General features: G+C 40.4%; 1 protein-coding gene across 2 annotated transcripts in view; it reads right to left on the bottom strand.

The window, feature by feature from the left end:
• Positions 1-1,168: 1,168 nt before the first annotated feature.
• The window catches only part of rab11fip3 (RAB11 family interacting protein 3 (class II)), a 50,989-nt gene continuing 27,997 nt past the window's right edge, over positions 1,169-24,160 (bottom strand). For both annotated transcript variants that reach the window (XM_080789528.1, XM_080789529.1), the window contains 9 exons: positions 19,553-19,750; positions 13,446-13,481; positions 13,190-13,283; positions 11,981-12,225; positions 9,371-9,452; positions 8,553-8,690; positions 8,006-8,161; positions 7,020-7,160; positions 1,169-5,927 (listed from right to left, as the gene is read on the bottom strand). In XM_080789528.1, coding sequence (XP_080645654.1) covers positions 5,814-5,927; positions 7,020-7,160; positions 8,006-8,161; positions 8,553-8,690; positions 9,371-9,452; positions 11,981-12,225; positions 13,190-13,283; positions 13,446-13,481; positions 19,553-19,750 — 1,204 coding nt within the window. In that variant the 3' untranslated portion in view covers positions 1,169-5,813. The remainder of the gene's footprint in view (positions 5,928-7,019; positions 7,161-8,005; positions 8,162-8,552; positions 8,691-9,370; positions 9,453-11,980; positions 12,226-13,189; positions 13,284-13,445; positions 13,482-19,552; positions 19,751-24,160) is intronic.

Here is a 24,160-nt window from a genome sequence, read left to right as displayed (position 1 = left end):
GATAGAATAATGTACCATATAAATAAAATACCCAGTAGTGTCCCCTGGTGGTGGATGTAGTGAATAACTACATTCGGTAGTCAAATTTACTTGCATGAAATAAAATGTAATGGGAGTCTGTGACACATCCCATGTGTGCAGGTTCTTTGGGTTACCTTGGTCAAGTTAGCATGCACTTTTATGCTCACAATAAAGGCACATAATCTGTGGCTTTGTAAAATATAATAATGTGTGTATTTAAATGTACATTGAAGAGTTGAATGAATATAACTTAACATTTATGTTGTCAAGTGAATAGACTATTGTTTTTTGTCAGAGGGACCCTGCACATGCTTCAGATCATCTTCAGCGTGGTTATATTCGTTCTGAGCGCCTTGAGATTTACGAGCAGCTTCAGCTACTGGATTTATGCTATGTTCACCTGGGCCTTCTGTCCCACCGTGACCCTCATCATTACCATTGTTGAAATGTTTTTTTATGCATGCATTTATTCATATCATTTTATTATTTAAGTTGTACAATACCTTAGCCCTTACTGATGCTTTCCCGGTTTCAACGGTTAATCAATTTTGTATATGTATGTATAAAGTTTTAAAATGTATTTCTATTTTTGTATTTCACTCATTAAATATATAAAACTAAAATGTATCATTGAGTCATTGATTTTATTCATTAATATCCCAACATAATATAATATATGATCTGGGGTACAATCACTCACTGTGCTGTTTCTTTTTCTTCTTTTTTCAAAATATTAGTCAAATAAAATTAATAAAGATCTTCCAGGCTTAACTTCTTGAATAAAACCATGATTCACTAGTGATACACTAGTGAGGACTCAGGAGTCATGTTATGATATCGTCGGGAGGAAACCTAACTCCATTTTAGAATTTGTTTTTTATAAATCAGTGCTATTGAACACACTTTAAGTCTGTGTGTTGCTTCGAAAATATTGAACCAATGGAATGTAGTAAAAAAAGCTTTGGACAAAACCTCTTAACATTGGACCCTCAAACTGTCTGCTAAAGCAATGAACTCCACCACCATCTCATGCTAGTAATAATTGACAATATATAAACTCAACACAAACTTTGATGAGGCAGTATTGCTGGCATGCTGTTACAATCGTGATGTGTTTATAAGACAATCAAACACAGGGTGACTTTATTTCATTTATTTTCCTAATTTTACTTTCATTGTTTTCTATAACCGTTTGTTTTTTAACAATTACTTGATGAAATTATAATTCCTCAATAACAATTAGGATACATCTTTCAAGAGCTTCAAAAATAATATACAGCAGTAACCAATACTGTTATAATTTATACATTTCTTTCAAAATAAGAATAAACTTCAGTTATACAATTTCTGTTTTCTACAATGTTCTATTTTCATCCTTCCATGTCAGTAAAATGGCAAGCCATGCACTACTCTGTAGTGATGTTTGTGCCTTGAGCAAACTTTCTTTGGACATTGGAAGCAAGTGTGAGAGCAAAGGTCCACAAAAATTACAATTCTTATTTACACAATTTAGGGTTTATCATCATTATAATTTAGCAAACTGACAGTCACGTGGTTAGCGCGTTTCCCAGGGCTTATTGGGTTAGTTTAGATGCAAAGTATGACACACAGAGGCACAGTGTTAAGACTAGCAGACCAGTTTGTCAGGGCAAACTCTGGAAGTTGAGTTCAATCCTTTTCTGTGAGAAAGCTTTTGGGAAACCAAGAGCTGATCATAAATATTTCTAGACTGAGCTCAAAGTCAAATGTCTGTCTTTGGTCATTTTGAAAGCAGGGGATAAAAATGAAGAAATTGGAACTGTTTAAAGTGCATTACAGATTTCCACTGAATCAAGATTAGCCCTGCTAAAGGGGAATGTTTTGACAGGTCTGTGGTCTCAGCAACCGTCTAGTCATTTTAAGAAAGCAGTTATGTTAGTTTTCATCTATCCATCAGAGCCAGACTCACTGAAAATAAAAATAGTTACATTTGAGTGTTATCTGCATGTAGCCAGATTGAAATTGTAACTCCTCATTGTAAATCCATATAGTTGAAATGTAAATGACGAATGGGCAAGTCTATGGAGAAAGTCATACTGAAACGCAATGTGCTGATTGTTGTACCAATAAGAAAGTTGTACTGTAGACAGAATATGAAGTTTTAGTAATGCAAGTTCTTAAGGATGCCTCACTACAAACAGGTACAACTCAGTTGTATATTACAGTATATACTGCTGTAAAGTGTAAATAGATTTTTGAATCAAAAGATTTGCTGAACTATTACATCAGTGATATACAACAATGATGAGTGGTTCCATGCAGTACCTGACTTTAGCTGGGAAGACAACAGTGGCAAAAGTCAACAATAGCAATGGCCTTGTAGAAGTCATCGCAACATTCGCATAATGTTAGAGTGCAATGACCTCATCAAGCTATTTGCCACTTTGAACTGGTTGGACTCAAGCTTTTGTACAAGATGGAAAATCAACCTAAGACTATCTCACTTTCCCAAACATATTTCTCTTAAAATGGATAAATTGTCATTCAAAATAATCTTTCAGCTGAATCATTTCCCGTGTATACCATCTTCCTTTTGTGAATGTAAGGAAAAAGAAAATACAAACAAAATCCCTAAAATTATTTACAAACTTTTTTTACGGCACAAGCCGTTACCCAGAAATGGTGTCATTGTGAGAAAATGGTGAATAAATATCTTTGTGATTTTAAAACAGATGAGAAGACCAACATGTACTGTACACGCTACATGCTAGAATACAGGCAATTGTTTCTCAGCAAAAGACAAGAGGAAAAAAAATAACATTTATCCTTGTTTTTGTCACTATAAAAATACCTAGACTCTACAAGAAGGGTAGAAAAAAACTTTACATGTACACATCATTTACATCCAAGGCCATGTTCCATGGAATGGCAGGTGAAGAATAGTAGTGACATACATAGCAGGAGTTCAAGGTGAATAGGGTGATAGCTGTCGTTTCGTTGAATTTAGTCTTTTGACATTGTGTTGATGCACCATGCTGTCTGGTCCTCTCTTGCAAAGGACAAGCTACCTGTCCACCACAGACAGAGATCAAGTGTAAAACCGCAAAAGTTGTCCGGTATCCAACTCAGACTATAATATCCAGTTTCAAGGTGAGACAGAGGTGTCCAAAAATGTCTACAAAGAGCTGACTTAAGGATAGGTAGCAGTGATTGAGTACAGTATGTATTCAGTCTACCGTGAGTCCGTGTTGCTGTATTCCAGAACAACAGAGGGAAAAGTATATGTAGGTTTTGTTGAGGGGGGAAAAGATCAGCATCGTTTATCTCTGCCCTCCAGCAATGTCCACCATTGTTTTACAACATTATTGCTAGCTAAATCTAAAGTGTTTCTTCAATGTTGTATCATCCTTTAGATCCACTGTGGAACAAGAGGCTGGCCTCTTGAAACTCTCCCTCAAGCCAGTAGATGAACTCCCCAATTGTAAGGAGAAGATTTGTTAAAATATAACACATATTAGAGGGAAAATTTAGCAAAATATTCGGACACAGGCTGAGCATATGTCCCAACGGCTCTTGAATATTTTCTGTGCTATATGGCATTCTGTTTAGTGTGATTTGGTTTTTCTCATCTGTAAATGTGCGTGGGAGTTCGGCAAGCTAAAGTTCAGTTACCCGCACATTGGCTGATGACTGTGCCTCTAGCAACAAGTCTCTGTACTCATTGAATCATTTGCATATTGCTGTCGGGCAGAAACCTCCACATTTCATCTTTTTTAATAAATTACGCCCTAAACCATCTACAAGATCACATCGCAAGATTGTAGAGTTTTGCTTTTTCAATATATTTTTTTCATGCACAAAATAGGGATGCCAGGTTGAATAGGTTAAATTCGTCTATGGGTTTTACAAATATTTAAGAGTTTGTGACTAAATAATAACTACATTGTTCCATTGGAACACAGGTTATTTTTTGTCCATTTTCTGAAAAGTGACATTTTTGCACGACAGCAACGATATTCTCATCTATGCTCCATTAAGCATCTTCAATGTAGGATTTAATCCTTCACATTAAACTACCCTTTTCCTCTTTTGACAAAGAAAATACATTTTTGTAATCAAAACAAAATTGAGTGCAAAATACAACTGGTTCTGTTCATATACAGGATATCAAATACCAGCATTTTCAGTCTTGGAATCATTTCCACTGATAATAGTGAAATGTTTGGTAACCTGGATTAGCTGGCTCCCTATAACTTTCACTCATCAAGAGACCAGAGATCAGGTGAGCCAAAAAAAAAGAAGAGACTTCAATTCCCAGATCACTCTGCAGTTTCCCTTTAAGCTTAATTTAAATGTTAGTAATGTAAGTAGTAAAAGTATCAGTATGATCATCACTTTGTCAGTTATACTACAGTTATACATCACAAGTTCCTTACTGTACGGAAGCTTTGGAAGTTTTACGACCATTAGTCCGTCACAGAGGGAATGATGGGAAATGAAGTTCTTTGAACACAAGATTTCCACCTGAACTCTGGGACCCTGTTTCATTGTAAAAACAAATGGAGATGCAGCAAATAATAGGTCTACCAGATCCTCACCTGGAGACATTGAGGCTCACAAGAATAGAATCTGTCAATCTATTTTCAAAACCTTTAAGCAACAAAACAAAAACACAAAATGGGAATGTAAATACACACACGCACGCACACACAAAACAAACCCTCAGGGCATTTCTCATGCTCTAACCCTCGAAATGTCCCTCACTAGGTTGACTGGAAAGATCGTCCAATTAGGTCTAAAAGACAGGCCACACTGCAAACGCTGACTGGTAAATGACCAGTGGTGGACAATAAATAAGTACATTTACTTGAGTACTGTAATGTACTTTTATATTTTTGGACTTTTTCTTCTTCATTTTTTACAAGCATGACTTTCACTCCACTAAATTTCTAGGAAGGAGAAATGTACTTGAATGAATTAACCACTTGAGCCCCATTTCAAACATAGTGAGAATAGCACATGTATAAGCTTACAACACGTTGCACGGTGACCCAGTCATTAATTTATTTTTTTACTTTTGTTTTCATATGTTCTAAATTTCAATACAGCCAATGCATTGGTATTGAAAAAGAAAATGTACTATGTAATTTGTACTTAAGAGTATTTACTTGGTATATACTTTGTCCACCACTGTAAGATAACACAGCAAACTTCAAACACGTGTAAGAGTGCCACAGTACAATTCAGAAGCCCGGTAGCTCCGCCGCCTGCATCCCCCTGACCAGAGCTTCATACGGCTCAAACACTTGATGTGTTGAAAACACGATTCAGCACGACTCAGGAGAACACGCCCTAACATTCTGGTCGATATGTACGACCAGTGGGTACTTTTACATCACATGATTTGCTTTAAGGCTTTTCAGGTATCATTGTCTAAAATTACATTTACAAGCCTTAAGATGTTTTAGTCTCTTTGGAAAAGGGGGCAGGGTGGTTTCTGCATCTCACAATGTAAATTCTCATGTAACACATTCATACCTTCATAACGCAACACAGGAAAACGCGGGTCCCTCTACCCAAATACATGGAAGTCACCAGAACCCAAGGGAATCAAGGAGAGAGAACATGCACGCACACGCAAATATGCTCATATTCAAGGGATATTTAACCAAAATAGCTTATTCATAGGACAGCCACGGACAGTGCCAAAACTAGATACTTCTTTTGAATCTTCAATTCGTATTTCAAGGGAGTTGGGAAGAGTGCTTGCTTTTTTTCCACTTAAACGTAGGCAAAATATTTCACAATGGTGTCTATTTGACCTCTAGGATAGAGGGGTTGCACTCCATGATGGCCACGATGATTTTGTCGATATAGTCCTGGAGCCTGTAGTTGATTTCTTCTTGATGGTGGACGGCCTCCATCAACTAGAAACAGAGTTGACATGTGTCAGTGGACATAATAATAATACATATAAATATATATGTATGCGCACTCTATTAAATATAATAGAGTGCGCTCAAGGTGTTTGACAGGAAGCCCCGCTCATATCATCATTGTAACATCCTCCGGAGGCTATTTATTTTCGCCCTCCCCCCTAAGTGAATTCATTAAACGAAAGCCCGATAGGGGAATCAGTACCAGAGAAACAACTCGAGGAGACTGCGAAGTGCCGCACCGGCAAACAACATTCGGCCAAAATGTCCTCTCAGTACAGGGCTGTGTAAAATGGAATGGACTTCCTCTGCATATAAGGGAATGTGCTACATTTTCCTCTTTTAAATACAATCTGAAAAAATGGTTGCTTGAAAACTAAAGCTGCAACCATTCATGATTATTTTAGGTGTATTTCTTTTGTATGCTGTGTTAGAGAGATTATTAGAGTAAACCTACGCTGATAATAGTTTTATCAAATAGTTTAATCGTTTATTTTTTCTTATTCTTACTAGTCTTATTACGTTTGAAATGTACTAGGTATTTGTATGCTATGTCCTGTATGTCAGTCCTGTTTGTATTGTTTGATGTTTGGGGACTGCAGATGGAAATGAGCAAGTCTTGCTAAATCTGGTATATTTACACTGCATTTTTTATGTAATCTTCATCAATATACACTGTCCCGACCAAATAAACAAATAAAGTAAAGTACATGTCTAAGAGTGAGGTCCGGTTACCCTCAGGGGACCTTGAGAGAGTTAACCCATGCAGCAAAATCATCAAAATCAGTTGAACCACTTTTACCCTATATGCGTACATGAGCTATTTCAGAATAGCCGATCTACAATGCGATATATGTGCTATATTCTGAAAATCTTGCAATAAAATAAATGAAAAAGATTTGGAATGTTTCTGAAACATTTTAACAATACAAATCTTGTATCTGGCACAAAATATTTCCTGATATTATTTTCTGATATATTTGGGGGTCCTTCACATGAAAAGGTTTGAGAAGCACTGGTGTAACACACTGATCTGACATGTTATGATGTTATCACATGCAAGCCTACTCATATCAAACTGACCTCTCCCCGAGACACAGAGCTGATCTCAGCCGCCAGGGAGTCGGAGAAGGGAGCCGACATCAGGTTCTTGGCTCCCTGGATGCTCAAGTTAATGATCTGGCCATTGAGTTCGTCATTTTGCTCCTTCAGACTGCGGTTGTCCTGTGTGGGCAAAGAAAGGCGTCATCACATTATCATCATCATCATCACATATAATACAGTATGTAGTGACAGATCTCCTCAACCTCATCTATCTGGGAGGAATGAGGATGTCTGTGGCGAAATGAGTTGGTGACAAAATTGATGTCTCATGCGGCCCCTAGCGGTTATGCAGTAGTAAAGTAATGATAAAATAATTATTTAATTTTTTTCCCCATTTCTTTTTTTATATAAATTCCCATTTATTTACCCTTACGTGATTATTTGGGGATCATTTGTCTTAAATATTCGTTAGTCAACATAACTTTTCTGTGTTGCTGTCAGTGATGGTTTGATAAAACGAGGTGAGCAAAGGTCTACTGAGAGGTGAAGCACCCTCAGTGTTTTCTAGCAGTGTTGTTTTTGGCAGCAAATTTAGATTTTAGTCTCTTGAATAGTTTTAATTCAGTTTTAGTCACATTTTAGTCACCTGGAATGTTTTAGTGTTAGTCTAGTTTTAGTCTACTAAATCTACAGTTGATTTAGTCGACTAAAATGTATTTTGGCAGGCCTCGATGCCGTCGTAATGGCTGATTTTACACTTGCTGAAAATATACCAACGCGTTGCAACAGCATACAACCAAGCGTAAAATGACTTGTACTGGATCTCTTGTCCAGTAGTCCATTCCTAACATTTGTCTAGTTTTTATTTCTTGACGAAATTGTCAATATATTTAGTCTTAGTTTTAGTCACCATAGCTTAGTTTTAATTTAGTTTCCATATAGTTTTCGTCAGTGGAAAAAGGTAGTCGACGAACATTTTTCGTCTTAGTTTTAGTCGACGAAATCAACACAGTTTGCTAGAGTACCTGTTTGAGACGCTTGATTTCCTGCTCTAGTTCAGCCTCCCGAGTGCGGGTCTGGTACTCCTGTAGCCCTGCGCTCGGACAGCGCCCCCTCTTGGTCTCCGCCTCCAGCTTGTACAGCTGCAGATGCTCCAGCTGCTTACGGAGGTCCTCGATAAGCTGGTGGGTGGTGGGAGGGAAGTTATATTAGGAGGAATGTCAACAAGTGAAGTAACTTAAACAATATAGGCATAAAGCAGTGGTTTTCAACCTTTTCAGGCCATAACCCCCCAAATAATCATATTTGAACTGGGGACCCCCCCCACCCTGACAAGCACTTGGAATTGTAGGAGTTGAGGCATTACATTTAGTTTGACCCGTTTGACCACACCAGAATCTGGTGTGGTCACTTAACTGGTCTAAACCAAAGATTCTTTCAGTTTGGATAATCCTCATTAAAACACCACAGATATGAATTAAGTTGTATGATATTGCACTGCATTGTTCAGTCTCATCTCCAACATAGGGCACAGGTTGTTTTGGTACACAGAGATATAAATAGTCCTTGTACCTCCTGGGTGGACTCCTTCTCTTTCTGGCTTTGGTGACGTTCGTGACTCAGCTTGTCAGCCATCTTCCTGCGGGCCTCCAGCTCCTCATTCAGCCTGTCCGTCATGTCCTCCGTCTCATCCTGAAGCTTCCTCTTCTCCTGGTCGATAAAAGAAAACGAGGATGCAAGTGTGAAAGGGGGGAGGGTCAAAATGGAGGGGAAAGGAGCGAGGTGGACGGCAGTGTTAATGTCGTCGACAAAAACGATGACGGAAAATGTTCATCGACTACCTATTTTCACTGACCAAAACTAAATAAAACTAAGCTATGATGACTAAAACAATGACTAATCATATAGACAATTTCGTCAACAAATAAAAACCAGACTAAAATGGAGGCACTAGTGGAGAAGAGATCCAGTAGAATTAAGACAAGTCATTTTATGCTCGGGTAGCCTCGGTACCCAGGCTTTCATTTTCGTCGGTGCAAAAAATGAAAGTCTGGGGAAACGCATTGGCCACTCTGGTCTAGAAGTGGGAGTCACGTTAGCTCAGGCTAATGCTCGGTTGTCGCACCCAGGGAATAGTCGATCTACAAAGCCGTTGTGAGCTTTTGAATTGTATTCAAAAGACTATGACGGAAACTAAATCTAAATTTGCCGTCAGAATTAAAACCTGGTGAGGGGAAAGTGGAGCGTAGAGTGAAATAGATGGATAGTGGCAGGAGCCCAGGTGAGACGGATGAGAGAGGAGAGAGTGGAGCGTAGAGTGAAATAGATGGATAGTGGCAGGAGCCCAGATGAGACGAATGAGAGTGAAATGAGAGGAGCAGGATCCTCACCTCCTCTAGCCTCTCGATATTGGCTCGCAGACAGGGAACACAGGACCTCAGCTCACTGTTCTCTTCATCCAGCTGCTGCAGCCTGAACAGCGTAGAGAACACAACCCTGGTTAAACCCCTTGACCCATTTAGACCTGAGGACCAGATTCTACTAAATCATGACACTGAAAAACCTATGCTTCTAGATCAGTGGTTTTCAAACTATTTCATGTGAAGGACCCCAAAAATTATATTTAACAGGCCGCCGACCCCCATCTGAAAATAGGTTGTACCAGGGAACCAATCCTCGATTGGTTAAACCCGCTATTCTTAGTTATACTAAAACAGACCTGTGGTGTGAGTGGTGCACTCCTTTGTCCCTCAACACAGCTAATCTCTTCGCTGAAAAGAACCCATCTGCAAGCTCACAAAGCGTCGCAATCCAAGGCGTTGCGAAGCTTGTAGATATGCTATTTTCAATTAATTTTTATTTATTTATTTATTTGACAGGGATAAAGCTCATTAATCAACATGTCAGTTTTCACATCAATGTAAATGAGCCAGAGTTAGCCAAAGCTAAATTTCATCTGTAGTCCCTGGGCAGGCTCTTAAAAAAGGAATGATAAAAGAAGTGTAGGGCGTCTGCAGTACACAACACCATGCGTTGATGCCATGCGTGCATATGTGCAGGGGCCATCACTACGTCCATACAAAAACACAGTACAATACAGATAAAAGAAAGACAAAGTGTAGGGCGCCTGCACACAACACCATGCGTTGATGCCATGTGTGCATATGTGCAGGCACCCAACACCATGACCATACACAATACAATACAATACAGATCAACATGACACAGGGGACAGAACAACTGCAAAGTGAAGTGAGAAATGACACCGGTGATGAATACTAATTAGTGCTGATAGTTACTCATGATTACAGATTTGAATTGTTTTTAGCCACCTTTTCAGGTTGAATTTGAAGGTCAGATAGTTGGAAGTCTCTCTTACTTCTGTGGGGAGACTGTTCCAGTGATGGGAGGCTCTAACAGAGAAGACTGTTTTACCAAACACACTACGTCTGATTGGCACTTCACAGTCCCCTCTGGTAGTTGCCCTTGTTGCTCTGTCACCACTGTCCCTTCGATCTATGAACTGGTTCAGTGGTGGAGGTGCAAGTCCATTTAAGATCTTAAAAATGAGACAAGCATCTGCAAAGTGTTTGAAGATGTTAAAATTAAATAAGTTGTACTTTTGAACTATGTGGCAATGGTGGTAACGGATGGGCTTTTGGTCAAGTGTTTTTAATGTTCGTACAGTGATTCTAATGGACCCTCCAGAATAGGGATGCTGGGTCTCAAGTGGACAAAGCTCATTCAGTCGCCTACAATCAACACAGCGGATAGATTCACATTCTCTTCTGGGTGATGCGGGAAAAATATCCTATGGAAAAAAATAATTATTTCGTTTTTTCTTCAAATCAAATCAATCAAATATTTTATATGGAACACCAGTCTCCCACGGCAGTGGGAAGGAACTGTATCCCTGCACCACTGATAAAACGCTGTTTCTTAGGTGTGTGGGTAGGCCTAATGTAGGAGGATATACCCACCATTCTTAGGTGTGTGGGTAGGCCTAATGTAGGAGGATATACCCATCAATATACCATATTCACACAGTGGTCATTTTACTCTTCTTAATGGTAAATTAGGGACTTAAGGTGAAATCATGACAAACACAAAGTAGTATACGATAACTTAACTTTACTGTACTATGCTACGGACTATGTTAAAAGACAAATACATTAATTCTGTGCAAAGATAAGTAGTAAAATAATACATTTGCACAGCAAACACAATTAACATAATGAATAACAGGAGGCTAGAGAATATCAGGTAATACTGTATAGTTTCCAGGGTACAGTATAATGGATGTTTGAGGGTAGATAATTTTATTTTACCCACTAAAATGACTGTGACAGAATAGAATATGTCACGTTTTCAATCGGTCACTTTATGATTATCCGAATACTTCTTAGTTTAAGGTATTGTAAATCAGTCATGGTGGGTACAGTACATTATTCATCACAGGAGATTTCAACAGGTCGACAATCCTTTCTTCTAGAGTGAATCCATTCATGAATTGGTGGTCTGCTGCACCAGCGGGTGGCAGTATAGAGCCACAACGCTGCAGTTCACCATGTCACAGGGCTGTGTGTGCAGATGACCAACACGTGAACATGTATCTAGAGGTTAATCCATTAAGACCTGTGAATGTCTTCTTGAATCCTATCCTATAGAAAACATACGTTTCAGTGGTGCTTCATGTCAAGGACCCCTAGAATGATGTATTTGGCCGATGACCTCCATCTCAAAATATGTCTTTCCAGGGACCCCCCAGAAGCAAAGATTTGAGTTAAAAACGTTCGCTGGGAAAGAACATATATTCAATGATTTGGACACGTTTGCACGATAAATAAATAAAAAGCAGATCTACAAGCTCGTAGCGTGGCACGCACTATGAGGTCATTTTCAACAGCTAAAGTTGAAAATAATGGTTAAAACGCAGATGCGTCACCAGCACGTGTCCCCAGCAGTTATGAGCCCCCCCGCTCTTTAATGCCTCTACCGACCTGGCCTGCAGGTTCTCCAGCTCCAGACCCCTCTCCCTCTCCATCTTGTGCAGGGCGTCCTTGTGCCGCCGCGTCTCGTTCTGGAGGCGCTCCTCGGCGTGCAGCTCCTGCTCCTTCAGCTGCTCGTCCAGCGCGTTGGCCCGGTGCACCAGCTGCAGGTTCTCCTGGCGGAGCCGCGCGCGCTGCTCCCCGGACGCCTCCGACTCCTTCTCCAGCTCTGCCACGCGTCGCTCCAGCAGCAGCACCTGTGTAGGGAGGTGTGTGTGTGTGTGTGTGTGTGTGTGTGTGTGGGGGGGGGGGGGTTGTGGAGGAGAATTTAGTTATCAGGTTCTTTAGTCTTTATTCGGATACCCATTAGCTTCCGCTGCCGCAGTCGTTAGTCTTCCTGGGGTCCACATAAAACATCACGACATAAAAACAACATAGAATATCCATACGAACAACAACGGACACTCGTCAGTCTACATCTAAATTACACTATTAAAATGCCAATTATATATAGATAATATAGGTTAAACATCATGTGCAAAAACACGTAGATCATTCCAATTGTGTAGTCTCTCCCAATAATGTTTTTTTTTTAAGATTATGTTTTTTTTAAGGTTATGCATTTCACACAGACTTCACACTGTCTGTCTGTGTCTATCCATCTGTATAGTAAATTCCCTTGAACTGCATTCAAAGCATTAACCCATTCTGACCGGGCACCCATTTTGGTGTTAGCATCATGTTGTGCTTTAGCTATTGAAAAATAGCAGATCTACAAGCTCATAGCGCGCCACCGAGTGGCGCGCTACGAGCTTGTAGGTCTGCTATTTTTGAAAAATCGAAGAGCGACTGACATTTTTATAATCTGATCTCAGGTCAGAATGGGTTAATCAGACCAGTGTGTGTCCAGTGGAAAACCTCGTATGAATCTGATCTCAGGTCAGAATGTGTTAACAGTGATTTAGAAATGGTTTGTAATGTAAAAGTAAAGTATATATATTTTTTTTAAACAGGGATATGGTTGAGGAAGGTGTGAGAAGGGTTTAGGGAATCATTTTCCCTAAAATGAACTGAAACTGGAAAATATTATGACAACTGCATAAAATATCTTGTCAACAATATTGTGTATACATCAACGAAGATAATTACAGAACACTGTTAAGCAGCGATTCATCCGTTTTCTTCACGGTAAATATTGCTGATTAATGGTGAACCCCTCACCTTGTCGGTGATGTCATTGTCAGCGAGCTCCAGAATGTCGCGGGTCAAATCACTCACGGTGTCCAGAGTCATTGAACTGTTCTGGAGAAGGTGCCTACAGCAGAGGAGGAGGAAGCATTAATCAACAGGTCTTCTCCATGGGAAGGTCGGATATCCAAACAATATTTCCCATATACTGTAGATGCCAATGTATCAAACGGAACAGACCATCTCATATACTGTAAACATATGAACAGTACAAGTACAGTTCACTTACCTCGCTACTTTCTTGCTGGACAGCCTCTTGCCTGCGCTGATGGGGGAGACGAAACAACAGGAAAGTGGTCAGGAAGACAGAAATGATAAAGGAAAGACATACGGTACTATCTCCTGCTCCTGGCATGCAGCCCTCATCCCTCCATCTACAGGGAGCCCAGCAGAGAGAGAGAGATGGGCCATAACCATTAATCACCACAAATTGTGTTTTCTATATTTAAATATAAAAATCACGTCACAGCAGTCTACCACAGTTATCAAGCATCTAAAAAGTCCTGATCTAGGATCAGTGCTGGCTTTCAGGATTTATCAATGGGAGGGTCAAAGGGTCCTTCCTGGCCACTAATCCTAGATCAGCAGTTCTGTTGTGAGAACTTTTTATAAATGCACACTCTTCTAAAAAAAGAAGAAAAGTGTAATTACACTTGAACTGAAATATGCATAATGCAACAACACAATCTCCTACATTACAATGAATGAAAATGATGTATTATGTACGCATGGCAAATCGTAATTCATGTAGTTATGAGCCAGTCAGCAGACCCTGCAAATGGTTATGAAACTTCTGTAGAAAAGCATGACAGTCATTTGCACTTACCTTATTTAACAGACTCATTGTTCCATAATGCTACGTGCAGTCGTGCACATTTGAGTTTTAGATGAGATGAGTTTGACAATTCCTGACCACAAGCCAGAATAAAAAACAAACAAAACAAAAAACAACACTGCAAGTCACACACAAAACGTGCAGAGAGGAGTGACGATGGAGTGATCACCATGATTGTGAGTGACTAACCAAAAACACACGCACGCACACACGCCATAATACTCTGTACATGGATAGTACATTATGCAGTACATGAACAGACAATGTTGATGTTTAACCAGGCACAGAGATCATGGCAATGTATATGATACCTAAATGACACAGCGGTGTGTATACATATACACACATACACACAGGAGGTTACCTAGTCATCTCTAGGAAATTGAGGCGAGTGGAGAGGTCCTCGAGACGACTGATTTGTTTGTGACACTGGCTACAGAAAAAGTCCAGCGCCTCCTCCCTGAGGAAGCTCTGAAAGCGGTCAGGGAGAGGAGCGGGCGCACTGGAGAGAGGAGCAAAGCAAAAAGGGGGAGTAAGAGGGAGAGAAGGAGTAGTGAGTGGACAAGAAGGGGTGAACTCAGGCTGGAGAGGAGCGGAGGACTTCTCTGGGAGGGATTCCAGGGAAAGGTAATGTAGGTTGGAACGAGCAGAGAGCAGTGAAGTGCTCGGTGCTGGTATTTGAAGGGGGAAGTGAGCTGGAATATTCGGTAGTGACAAGACTCTGAAGGCAGTTTCCCAGTAAAGTGAATTAAATATATTCCTTTACTATCAGTGTGCCATGGTACAATAGTCAAAATGCCTCAACATATGTACGCATGTTACTTTGCAACACGGTTACAGGGGGAGATGCATTGTGGGGAACAGTTTACAGTTAAAATAATGCCACTCTCAAGCCAGCATACAAAGTATTTGGTGGTTTATTGTGTGTGTGTGTGTGTGTGTGTGTGTGTGTGTGTGTGTGTGTGTGTGTGTGTGTGTGTGTGTGTGTGTGTGAGCATGCGTGCATGCGTGTACAGACTACAGATGTAATGTGACATGTGTAATGTATCTGTCTGTAGTGGAAATATAATAATTTGATCCCCACACCTTGGGGTGTTTTTTGTCACTCTGCATTTTACTCAAAGTACTCAAAGTAGTAGCAGTAAGCAGCCGTTGGTGTGAATCACTCAAAGGGAGCAGTTAGGGGTTAAGCAATCTGAGAATCCCATCGTCAAATATTCGGGAAAACAGCGCCTCCGCTGTTGTTCCTCGAAATTAGACTCTGGGGGCAACGTCTGTTTAGAATTTCGATCAACCGGAAAAGGCCCTTGCTTTTCCGCCGAGTTCCACTACTACCGCTGTGTCGCACTGTTTTCATTCCTACTTTCAACCATTCCTTTGCGGAACAAAACATGGATGTAACGGAGGAGGAAAAGTTGCTGTTCTACACAATGTTGAACATATCAAACCGCTTCAGCACATTTGTTTGAAATATTTAATCGATCGACGAGATGTTTTATTATGTTTACCTACTGGTTTTGGAAAAAGCCTCGTATATCAAGCTTGGCCAACGGTGTGTTCCCTACTTTCCGAAGCCTTTCCAGAGAGATGGCTAAAGGACGCTATCGTTTTTGTTATATGCCCACTCATTTCTATAATGGAAGAGCAAGTGAAAATGTTGACGGAGCGAGGCATTTCTGCAGCATATGCTGGGCAGAATGCATCTACAGACTCTGAAAACATGCCGTTTATTAACATTTAATCATAATAATGCTAGAAAATACAATTTAACCATGTGTACTACTACTTATGCATGTTGCATCATGGCATGCAGAAAAACAGCCAGCTTTAAACTCACGAGTCACAATGCATCTCGAGATGCATTGTGACTCGTGAGAGATCTATAAGGTCACAATACTAGCACTGATCAGTGCTAGTATTGTGACCTTATAGATCACCCATTTTGATCAAGTGCTGAGTATTTAAGGGATTAGTGTCTAAAATAAAATACACTGAATGTACTTTTAGTACTGTCAAACGATCATATGGACCCAACCATCCATTAAATCAAGTTTATTATAAATATGCAACACAATTTGAAATTTAGACAATAAATGTAGCTAATGTAAGAGGATTTATATTCATTGATTACACTAGATAATGGGTCCTTGTTGACCTGTAAAACGTAATGGACCCCTTCTCAAAGTTTAAAGCAAAAATATAGATAATACCACGTCTGAAAGGCTTGTATCCTAATGTGATTTGTGAAACAGTGTGAAAAGGAGCCCCCGCGGTTTCCAAATCAATTCACTTTCAGATTGAACACTAAACCAAAGCTTTTATAACTTTAATTTGTACTGCAAAATACATTTGTTTTACGTCCGTTATATTTGTACGTCACGGACTGTTCTGAAGTTGCTTAAATAAAGGGGTCATTTGTTGGGAAACGTAAATATTAGCACACAACACAATTAACGCATTTGATTGAAGTTAATTACACTTAATCATAACCAACGCTTTTATTCATACTTTGTACTGTACACAGTTTACATTACATTTAGTTTGACGGAGTTTACACTTATTTGTTCAACATAGGACAACATTAGATAGCACTTCCCCGTTTTTTTGAGGTGAGATGGAGATGCAGTTGCACAACGCTTATGTCTAGCATTGTTTCGGTCATACAGTTATTTGACCGAATCAACCTTTTCCAAAATTTCTTTGGTGCGCGAATATTTCATCAACAATTGTTTGCAGCTTAAGCAAATCGATTTCAGTGGATCGTCTGCAACAACCAGTGTTGCCAACTCTCCAGTAACGGAAGTAGCTAGTGGCTCCTCGAAAAGTCGCTAAAAGTCGCCAGGGGTGGGATATGCGCGCGCGTAGCGCGCGCCGCCCCTAGCGACTTTTTTGCGTCCCTAGCGACTTTTAGGCGCCCCTAGCAACGAAAATATGTAGCCAGCCCAGAAAAACATTTGTCATTTATGTGCACTTAGTTTGTATCATCTCTTCATTTGATAACACATCGTTTAAACTCATTGTAATATTTAAAAAAAACATACCTCAATTCAACTAATGTTTAGAACGCTATTTTGTTCCGATCCATACAGGAATTAGAAGGTTAATACTTTATGCATCCGAGTGTGTATTTTATTTTTACTAGCAGACTAAACTGAGCTGCCAGTGCTTCCTCCTTTCTTGCTCTGTCGAGCTCGAGGGGCGCGTTCGGAAATACCGCACCGGAGCGCACTCGCCTAGGCAAGTAGGCAGAGCAAGAAAGGAGGAAGCACTGGTAGACAGTCTGTGCAGTGTGCACATAACCGAGCCGAGGAAGCCACTGAGCCTGCTGTGACCTGTGAGCCAGACTAGACGCGCCGACCACTTTTAGTTTTGCCAATTTCGCGGATTTGAGGCTGAGAAAAAAAAAAAAAAAGATTTTATCTCTGGCGCATATCTGGCGCCTGTCAACACGATTTGTCCCCAATTCACCAGGGGAAAAAAGCTAGATTTCTCGCCAGAAGCTTTTCACTAATTCAGTCGCTAGGGGGGTCTGGAAAGAAGCTAAATATGACGACAAATCCGCTAAGTTGGCAACACTGGCAACAACAGGTTCTTCGGTTATAGCTTCCAAACTAGTCTCCAATCCCTGATTTGTGAATAAATTAAATACTTGTCCTTTTACTCCATACTTTAAATAATCTCCACAAACTCTACATACATTCGTAATAGGTTTATTTGGTGTTGTTTGTTGACCAGAGGAAGCCATGTTCAATAATAATGGAAGCGTGTAGGTTTGCTTCCAGTGGGACGAAATGTCCTCGCTGCACACACATGTAAATCCCGCCCACTAAATGTGATTGGGTGATTGCGCGGCTGACTTCCTGAACTACAGCGTCCATACTTGTAGGCCAGTGATACGTTTCTTTCTACTGCTTGCCGACAGACTAGGGGTTAAGTGACTTGCTCAGTTTGACATATTGCTGAGGGCTGGAAATCGAACGTGGGACCTTTGCCTTCCCAGGCGGGCTCCTTAACCATTCAGGCCACCCCAAGTACTGTGATTCAACTAATTTACGTGTGTGCACACACGTGTGTGTGTGTAGGTGGTACTGACGTCTAGTGCTACATGCATGCATCTCCATAATTAGCACGATCGGCTCACAGTGGGAGCTTTGAGTGGGTGCTGAGTGGGTGAGGTTTTGTGGGATGCAGCGATGTGTTGTGGATGTCTATTTTCCCCAGCGGGATAACCAAGTACAGAACGTACTATGTGCAGAACTGACTGGCCTCTGCCCTCTGCTACCTCAAAGATTTGCCCGTAGAAATCTTATGGACCATTCAGTCAACTCACAATGAAGAAAACGCTTTTAGGACAGTCCTATCTATGAGTGGCTTCTCTCCATATTTTGACAGGGCTACAAAAGCTAGGCAGTTAGCTGCTAATATATGGGGATGAATATCACCCAACGTGGAATTGTGCTTTAACCAACTTTGTGTCTGATGGAAGCAGAGTAGAAAACACAGGAAAAGTGAGTAGGAGAATTAAATGTGTTAAAATGAGTGCGTGCATGTGTGTGTGAGTGAGTGTGTGTGACAGACAGAGAGAGATTGAGAGAGAGAGAGAGAGAGAGAGAGAGAGAGAGAGAGAGAGCTTGGGTGCACCTCAGTGTTTGACAGACACTTCAAACGACTACAGATGACCTAAATGTGTGTCTTGACAGTCGAGGGGCCAAGTGTGCCAACTAAGCACTCTTCGTCCTCAGGTTGTCTTATCGTTCCAGGAACAGTCACCTTCTCTCTGTCCCAGTGGACTCAGCTATAGAATCCACAGCAACTTAAAAGATGTGAGTAAGTAGCTGCATTCAGATAACTAAGGAGTTCAGGAAAGGGAACACAGCGGTGGAACAAACTACAGCCTGCTATATTCTCACTCTGACTAACTCTGACAACAGTCAACGAATGACTACTTCCTTTTCTGTTGCACTTCCGGACTAAAGGAAGGCAGTTCAGGGTGGGACGGACATTCTCCACAGAGTGCTTATCAATGACTGACCTCAGACTCTCTGAACAAACAGTCACTCTGGAAAGTGATTAGTGACATGACATCCAAGGAGACGGTAGTTGATAATGTAGCTGATAGTGTCATTATCATTAGGTACCGCAACCAGATAAGAAATTGTTGTGAGGTGACAAACCGGGATGAAATACAGAAATCTTCATGGCCTTTGTAATGTATTTTTAATTTACTATATTGACAAAGACGCTATCTTGGGGTGGGGAAAATCCACCCCATCCCAAGCCACTGAGTATGTCATAAGAGTTAATGGCCAGACAGTAGACACAGAAGCCACTCTTGTTTGGTTTAATTCACAGTAGGTTCACAACTGAAATGTGTAATTAAGGATGTTTAAAGGAAGTACCGCTCAATGGAGACATATATCACATAATTTGATTATGCTTGGTCCATAAATATCCACGTTATCTGCCAGTGTTGGGACTTGGGAGTAGTGACGGGTTTCTACCTGGGAGACAGGAGCAGCGAGGATCCGTTGACTTGGTCGGGGCTCTGCAGCAGGGAGGGGTCCTCCTCAGTGCCGTCCATGCTGGACTCCAGCAGCAACTCTGAGGTGTTGCTCTCCCCAAAGTCCTCAAAGTGCTCCTCCTCTCCGCCGATGACCGTCACCAGAGAGTGGTTGTGGATGTCAGAGTTCAATGAGAACCTGAAAAGGAGTGGGTACGTGAATGACTGGGTGATATATGCACACATTGTCAATCGCTGGTTTGCCATGTGTACACATTTGCTACACATACCGGCAAATACGTTTTTTCTTCTGAATTGATTTATCACTGTGCAATAAATGGAATGTAACTAGGATTTTTTTTGTTTTGAAATTCAGAAAACTTCAGTAGTCAATATCACAATACTGTATTATACATCCAAGGCGATGGTGGATGAGTGTTTGTGGAGGTTGACATAACATAATAAAGGGGTGAACGATAGATGCAAAACACTCAGTTTATTGCACTGTGTAAGTGTGTATATAAAATAGCTCAAACTAGTAAACTAGTAAGATGTCGAAGCTTCTTACACTACATCTACATCTGTGTTGTAAGGCCAAATATTCTGTCTCGTGTCGAGGGCTTTGGAGTCTCCCGTGTCAATAGTAGGAGTTGCTGCCATAACTAGACCTCTTCTGATCCTTCTTTTACCGTATACGCTTCTACTGGATACTGGGTACGTATCACCATGACGATGCCAGGCGTGTATACCATTATGATGTTTCTACAATAGCCTGTGTGAGTGTTGGATGTCACGTCTTCCTCATATATAGAGCTCTGGGACAGCACGACCCCAAATATGGAGATTGTACTGATAGACTTGAATAAGTTGGTAAGATATATCAGAGACTGAATGCATTTTATTTGATACCCAGATAAGGTGAAAGTAGTGAGAGTCTTCGCCTCAGTGTATTGACCTGTTTGGGGCTTGTTTCTAAAGTGTACAGAAGTTCCTTATCTGAGATTGCTTCCTAATGTTTTATAAACCAGAGGTTCCCACATTTCATGTCAAGGAACCCCAGATTAATATAAATTTGTCCACAGAATTTTCTTTTGTTAAAATGATAAAAATATATTAAATATATTTTAATTGGTTCTCTTTTTTTAATAACAGATGTACAACCTCACAATGTGTCGCTGTGAGCAGTAGATCTGCTATTTTCATTTGTGCTTGTTTTCATAGACCTGGACACTTGTTTCTCTTGCCAAATCTGGCAACACAGCAAGAGGAAGTTATGCACACACAAACGCAAAGACTTATGGGTTATAGGAAACAGGTTAATAAACTACTAAGCTCTGGCATCAAATATTTACCAATCTGAGTACCCATCGTCAAAATAAAGGAAAAACAGTGCCCTCTTTTCCTTAGAATTTGACGGCGTCAACAGTCTGTCTCAAGAGACTAATGCCCTCATTTATCAATGTAGTGTAAATTCAGCCTCAAATTCGAGCATGGGTATTGAATGATGTAAAGCCAATAGTTTTCCTCGCTCGCCTCGCTGCCCGCCTCAACCCCCCCCCCCCCCACCCCACACACACACACACACACACACACACACACACACACACACACACACACACACACACACGCACCTGTCACTGTGTTGTTAGTTGTATATTCAATTATTAAAGTCTTTATTCATTTAATATACAAGATATATTAGTGAACGAAAACGTGGCATGCATATATGCAAAACACTGTTTAAATGGCTTAAGCATCTAATTTGCAACATTATTGTTAATTTCATGATTTTAATTGCTTATACACCTGGAAATGTCAAAAAAAATCACATTTATTCGTTTTATATATTTCTTAGGAGTGAATACATATGTTTAGAAGCCTATGACAGCCTGTAAGTCAATGCTGCTCCGCTTTTCTACGACAAACAACTGGTGAGGACAAAGCCTACGACAGTTCCTGACCTGACGTGATATTTGGCCGGGCGCACGACAAAGTTCAAGTTCACGCTGGAATGATAAATGCCGATAAAATTGCAGTGATTCCGGCGTGCACCCATATTTGGGTGTACGCCACATTGATAAATGAGGGCCTAAGTATTTACAGACCACATAGGCAGGTGTACATAGCCAGGCTCATCTATTATGACTTCTTGAGAAGATAAGTGCTGCAGTCGTTCAGTGTGTGCCAAGCTTGGTCTGTAAGAGCTGGCAGGATGTTGGCGTACTGGACCCAGAGGCCCGGAAATGAAAAGAACCAAATCCCAAACAAGATCATTTACTCTGGTGATTTATCATCGGCAAAGACCATTTACTCTGGTGATTTATCATCGGCAAAGAAGTGCAGCAATTCTGACAAGTTCCACAGTCTCTTCAAAGGTATTCTGTTAATTCACATTCATGTCAAAATGTCTGCCCTGGTGAAAGTCTTGCATTGTACTTGGCTGGCAATGAGGAAATGTGATGTCTACACTAGCAGCATGTGAGCAGAGCTTTCACTGGGTTTTATGTGGGCTAAGCTTAAGCGATAACCTTATCCGAGTTGAAAGTGAGACAGTGTTCACACACTGTCCTAACAATGTTTGTTTAGTAATTGGCAGACAGTATTAGCTTGTGACTAAATCACTACACTGGAGGATAAATATAGTAATCCTTGCTAAAGCCCAACCAATATATTGGACAATATTTCACTTTGTTGACAATGACAACACTGGCCCTGTATCTAACACGCCAGGATTTTTTATCACCACTTTCAACCTAGCGTCCCTATTTGGGGCATAATTATAGATGAAAAGTTTCAAAGATGATGAAGAAAAAAATAGATCTACAAGCTCACAACAAGTTGCATTGTGAGATTAATAGGTTATATGAAATAAAGTTAATTGTATTTTATTTATTATAGTATCACATGTTATTTGTCTATTTCTTGCTTATCCCATTTTGGGCGGGAAATCCTTTTGGTATTAGCATTATGTTATGCTTTAGCTATTGAAAAATAGCAGATCTACAAGCTCGTAGCGTGCCACTTTGTGGCACGCTACGAGCTTGTAGGTCTGCTATTTTTGAAAAATCGAAGAACGACTGACAAAGAAACATAGCTTTTTCAGAAAACTGTCAGGATGTAGAAGACATTTTTAGAATCTGATCTCAGGTCAAAATGGGTTTTGGGTCAAAATAAAGTCTAAACATCTGTAATCGCTGGTCTAGGACTCTCCAAAAATCGGAAACGGAATCGGACCCAAACATCTGGCATCGGTCAGGCTCTGATCCGGCTTGCTCTTGTGCATAGCTGGAAAGCCTGTCTTCCCTGCTACCCTACAGGAAACTGTAGTTGTCTCAACTACCAACAGGATAACAGGATGTCCAAATCAGCAAAACACAATCTGTAGTCACACAACAATAGTGGTCAATTTCTAGCTTTTCAGAGAGAATGACCCTTTACCAACTCGGGCGCTGATGGCCTAGTGGTTTTATTTATTTTACAATTTAAATGTATAATTTAGGCATTTAGCAGACACTATTCTGTAAGAGACATTAGTCAAGTCAACAGTAAATAGTACTGAGAAAACAAGCATAGCAGCCAGTATACGAGCATCAGGTGCAGAATATCTGAATATCATAGTAGGCCTACATTAACTAGCAACTACCGTATCTGAATAGCCATCAATTACAAACGCAAAGAAATGCATCTTGTACTTCTATTGCGTACTTGCGTACCTTCAGGCACACCAGATGACATAATGATAATGTTTGTGTTGGCGACTAAACAAACATTAAACTCTGTCCATTGTCAATGGCATTTTTGAGGGGTGCCAGCCCCTCCTATACACAGGTTTAATGTCTGTCTTTAGTTCAATGTTTGTTTTGTAAACGCTAGTGGTGCACGATATTGATTTTTTGAAACCGATACCGATATCGAGAACTTCTTGCTTCTCAAAGACCGATACCGATACGATAACCGATAATAAAAATATATAGACATGAATAAAAAATACATACTAGTGAGTAACGGTACATGTAACACAGCTTTGACCTAAGCAATAACAGTATAGTAGGCTATATCAGTGGTTCCCAAAGTGGGGTTCGGGGACCCCCAGGGGTACCTGAGGGAGTTCCAGGGGGTCCCCAGCTAAATGATATAGTTAGGAACCAAATGGACCCTTATGGGTCTGTAACTCTGAGTGTACAAATGGAACATTTCCAGTTGTATACTCTCAGAGTAAAAATAACATTGATTTTACAATATAAATTGGGAGTCCCAGAGCAAATTGTGATTGGCCAGATGACGTATGATGATAAGAGTGCCCCTCACTTCACACAGGTGTGAATTTTTAAAAACAACAATATAATGTCTGTGAATGTCTGTGTGTGTCCGGTCAGTTGGCCTCAAAACTTTTCCATGTCAAGGAGCAAGGACCCCAAATTGTTAGCCCACAGATATATGCCAGGGCTCTAGCAGTGATTCTCATCATTTTTATTTCAAGGACACCCAGTTTGACATGCATTAGGCTACTGACCCCCCATTTAATGCCATTTACATAAGGGACCTCAATTTATAATTTTTTATTTATATCGTAAAATCAATGTCAACTCTGAGAGGGTACAAATGGAAC

Source organism: Protomyctophum bolini (assembly GCF_963924005.1).
Source record: "Protomyctophum bolini genome assembly, chromosome: 18".
Classification (NCBI taxonomy): Eukaryota; Metazoa; Chordata; class Actinopteri; order Myctophiformes; family Myctophidae; genus Protomyctophum; species Protomyctophum bolini.
Note: the sequence above shows the minus strand (reverse complement) of the source record. Positions and strands in the feature narration are given on the sequence as shown.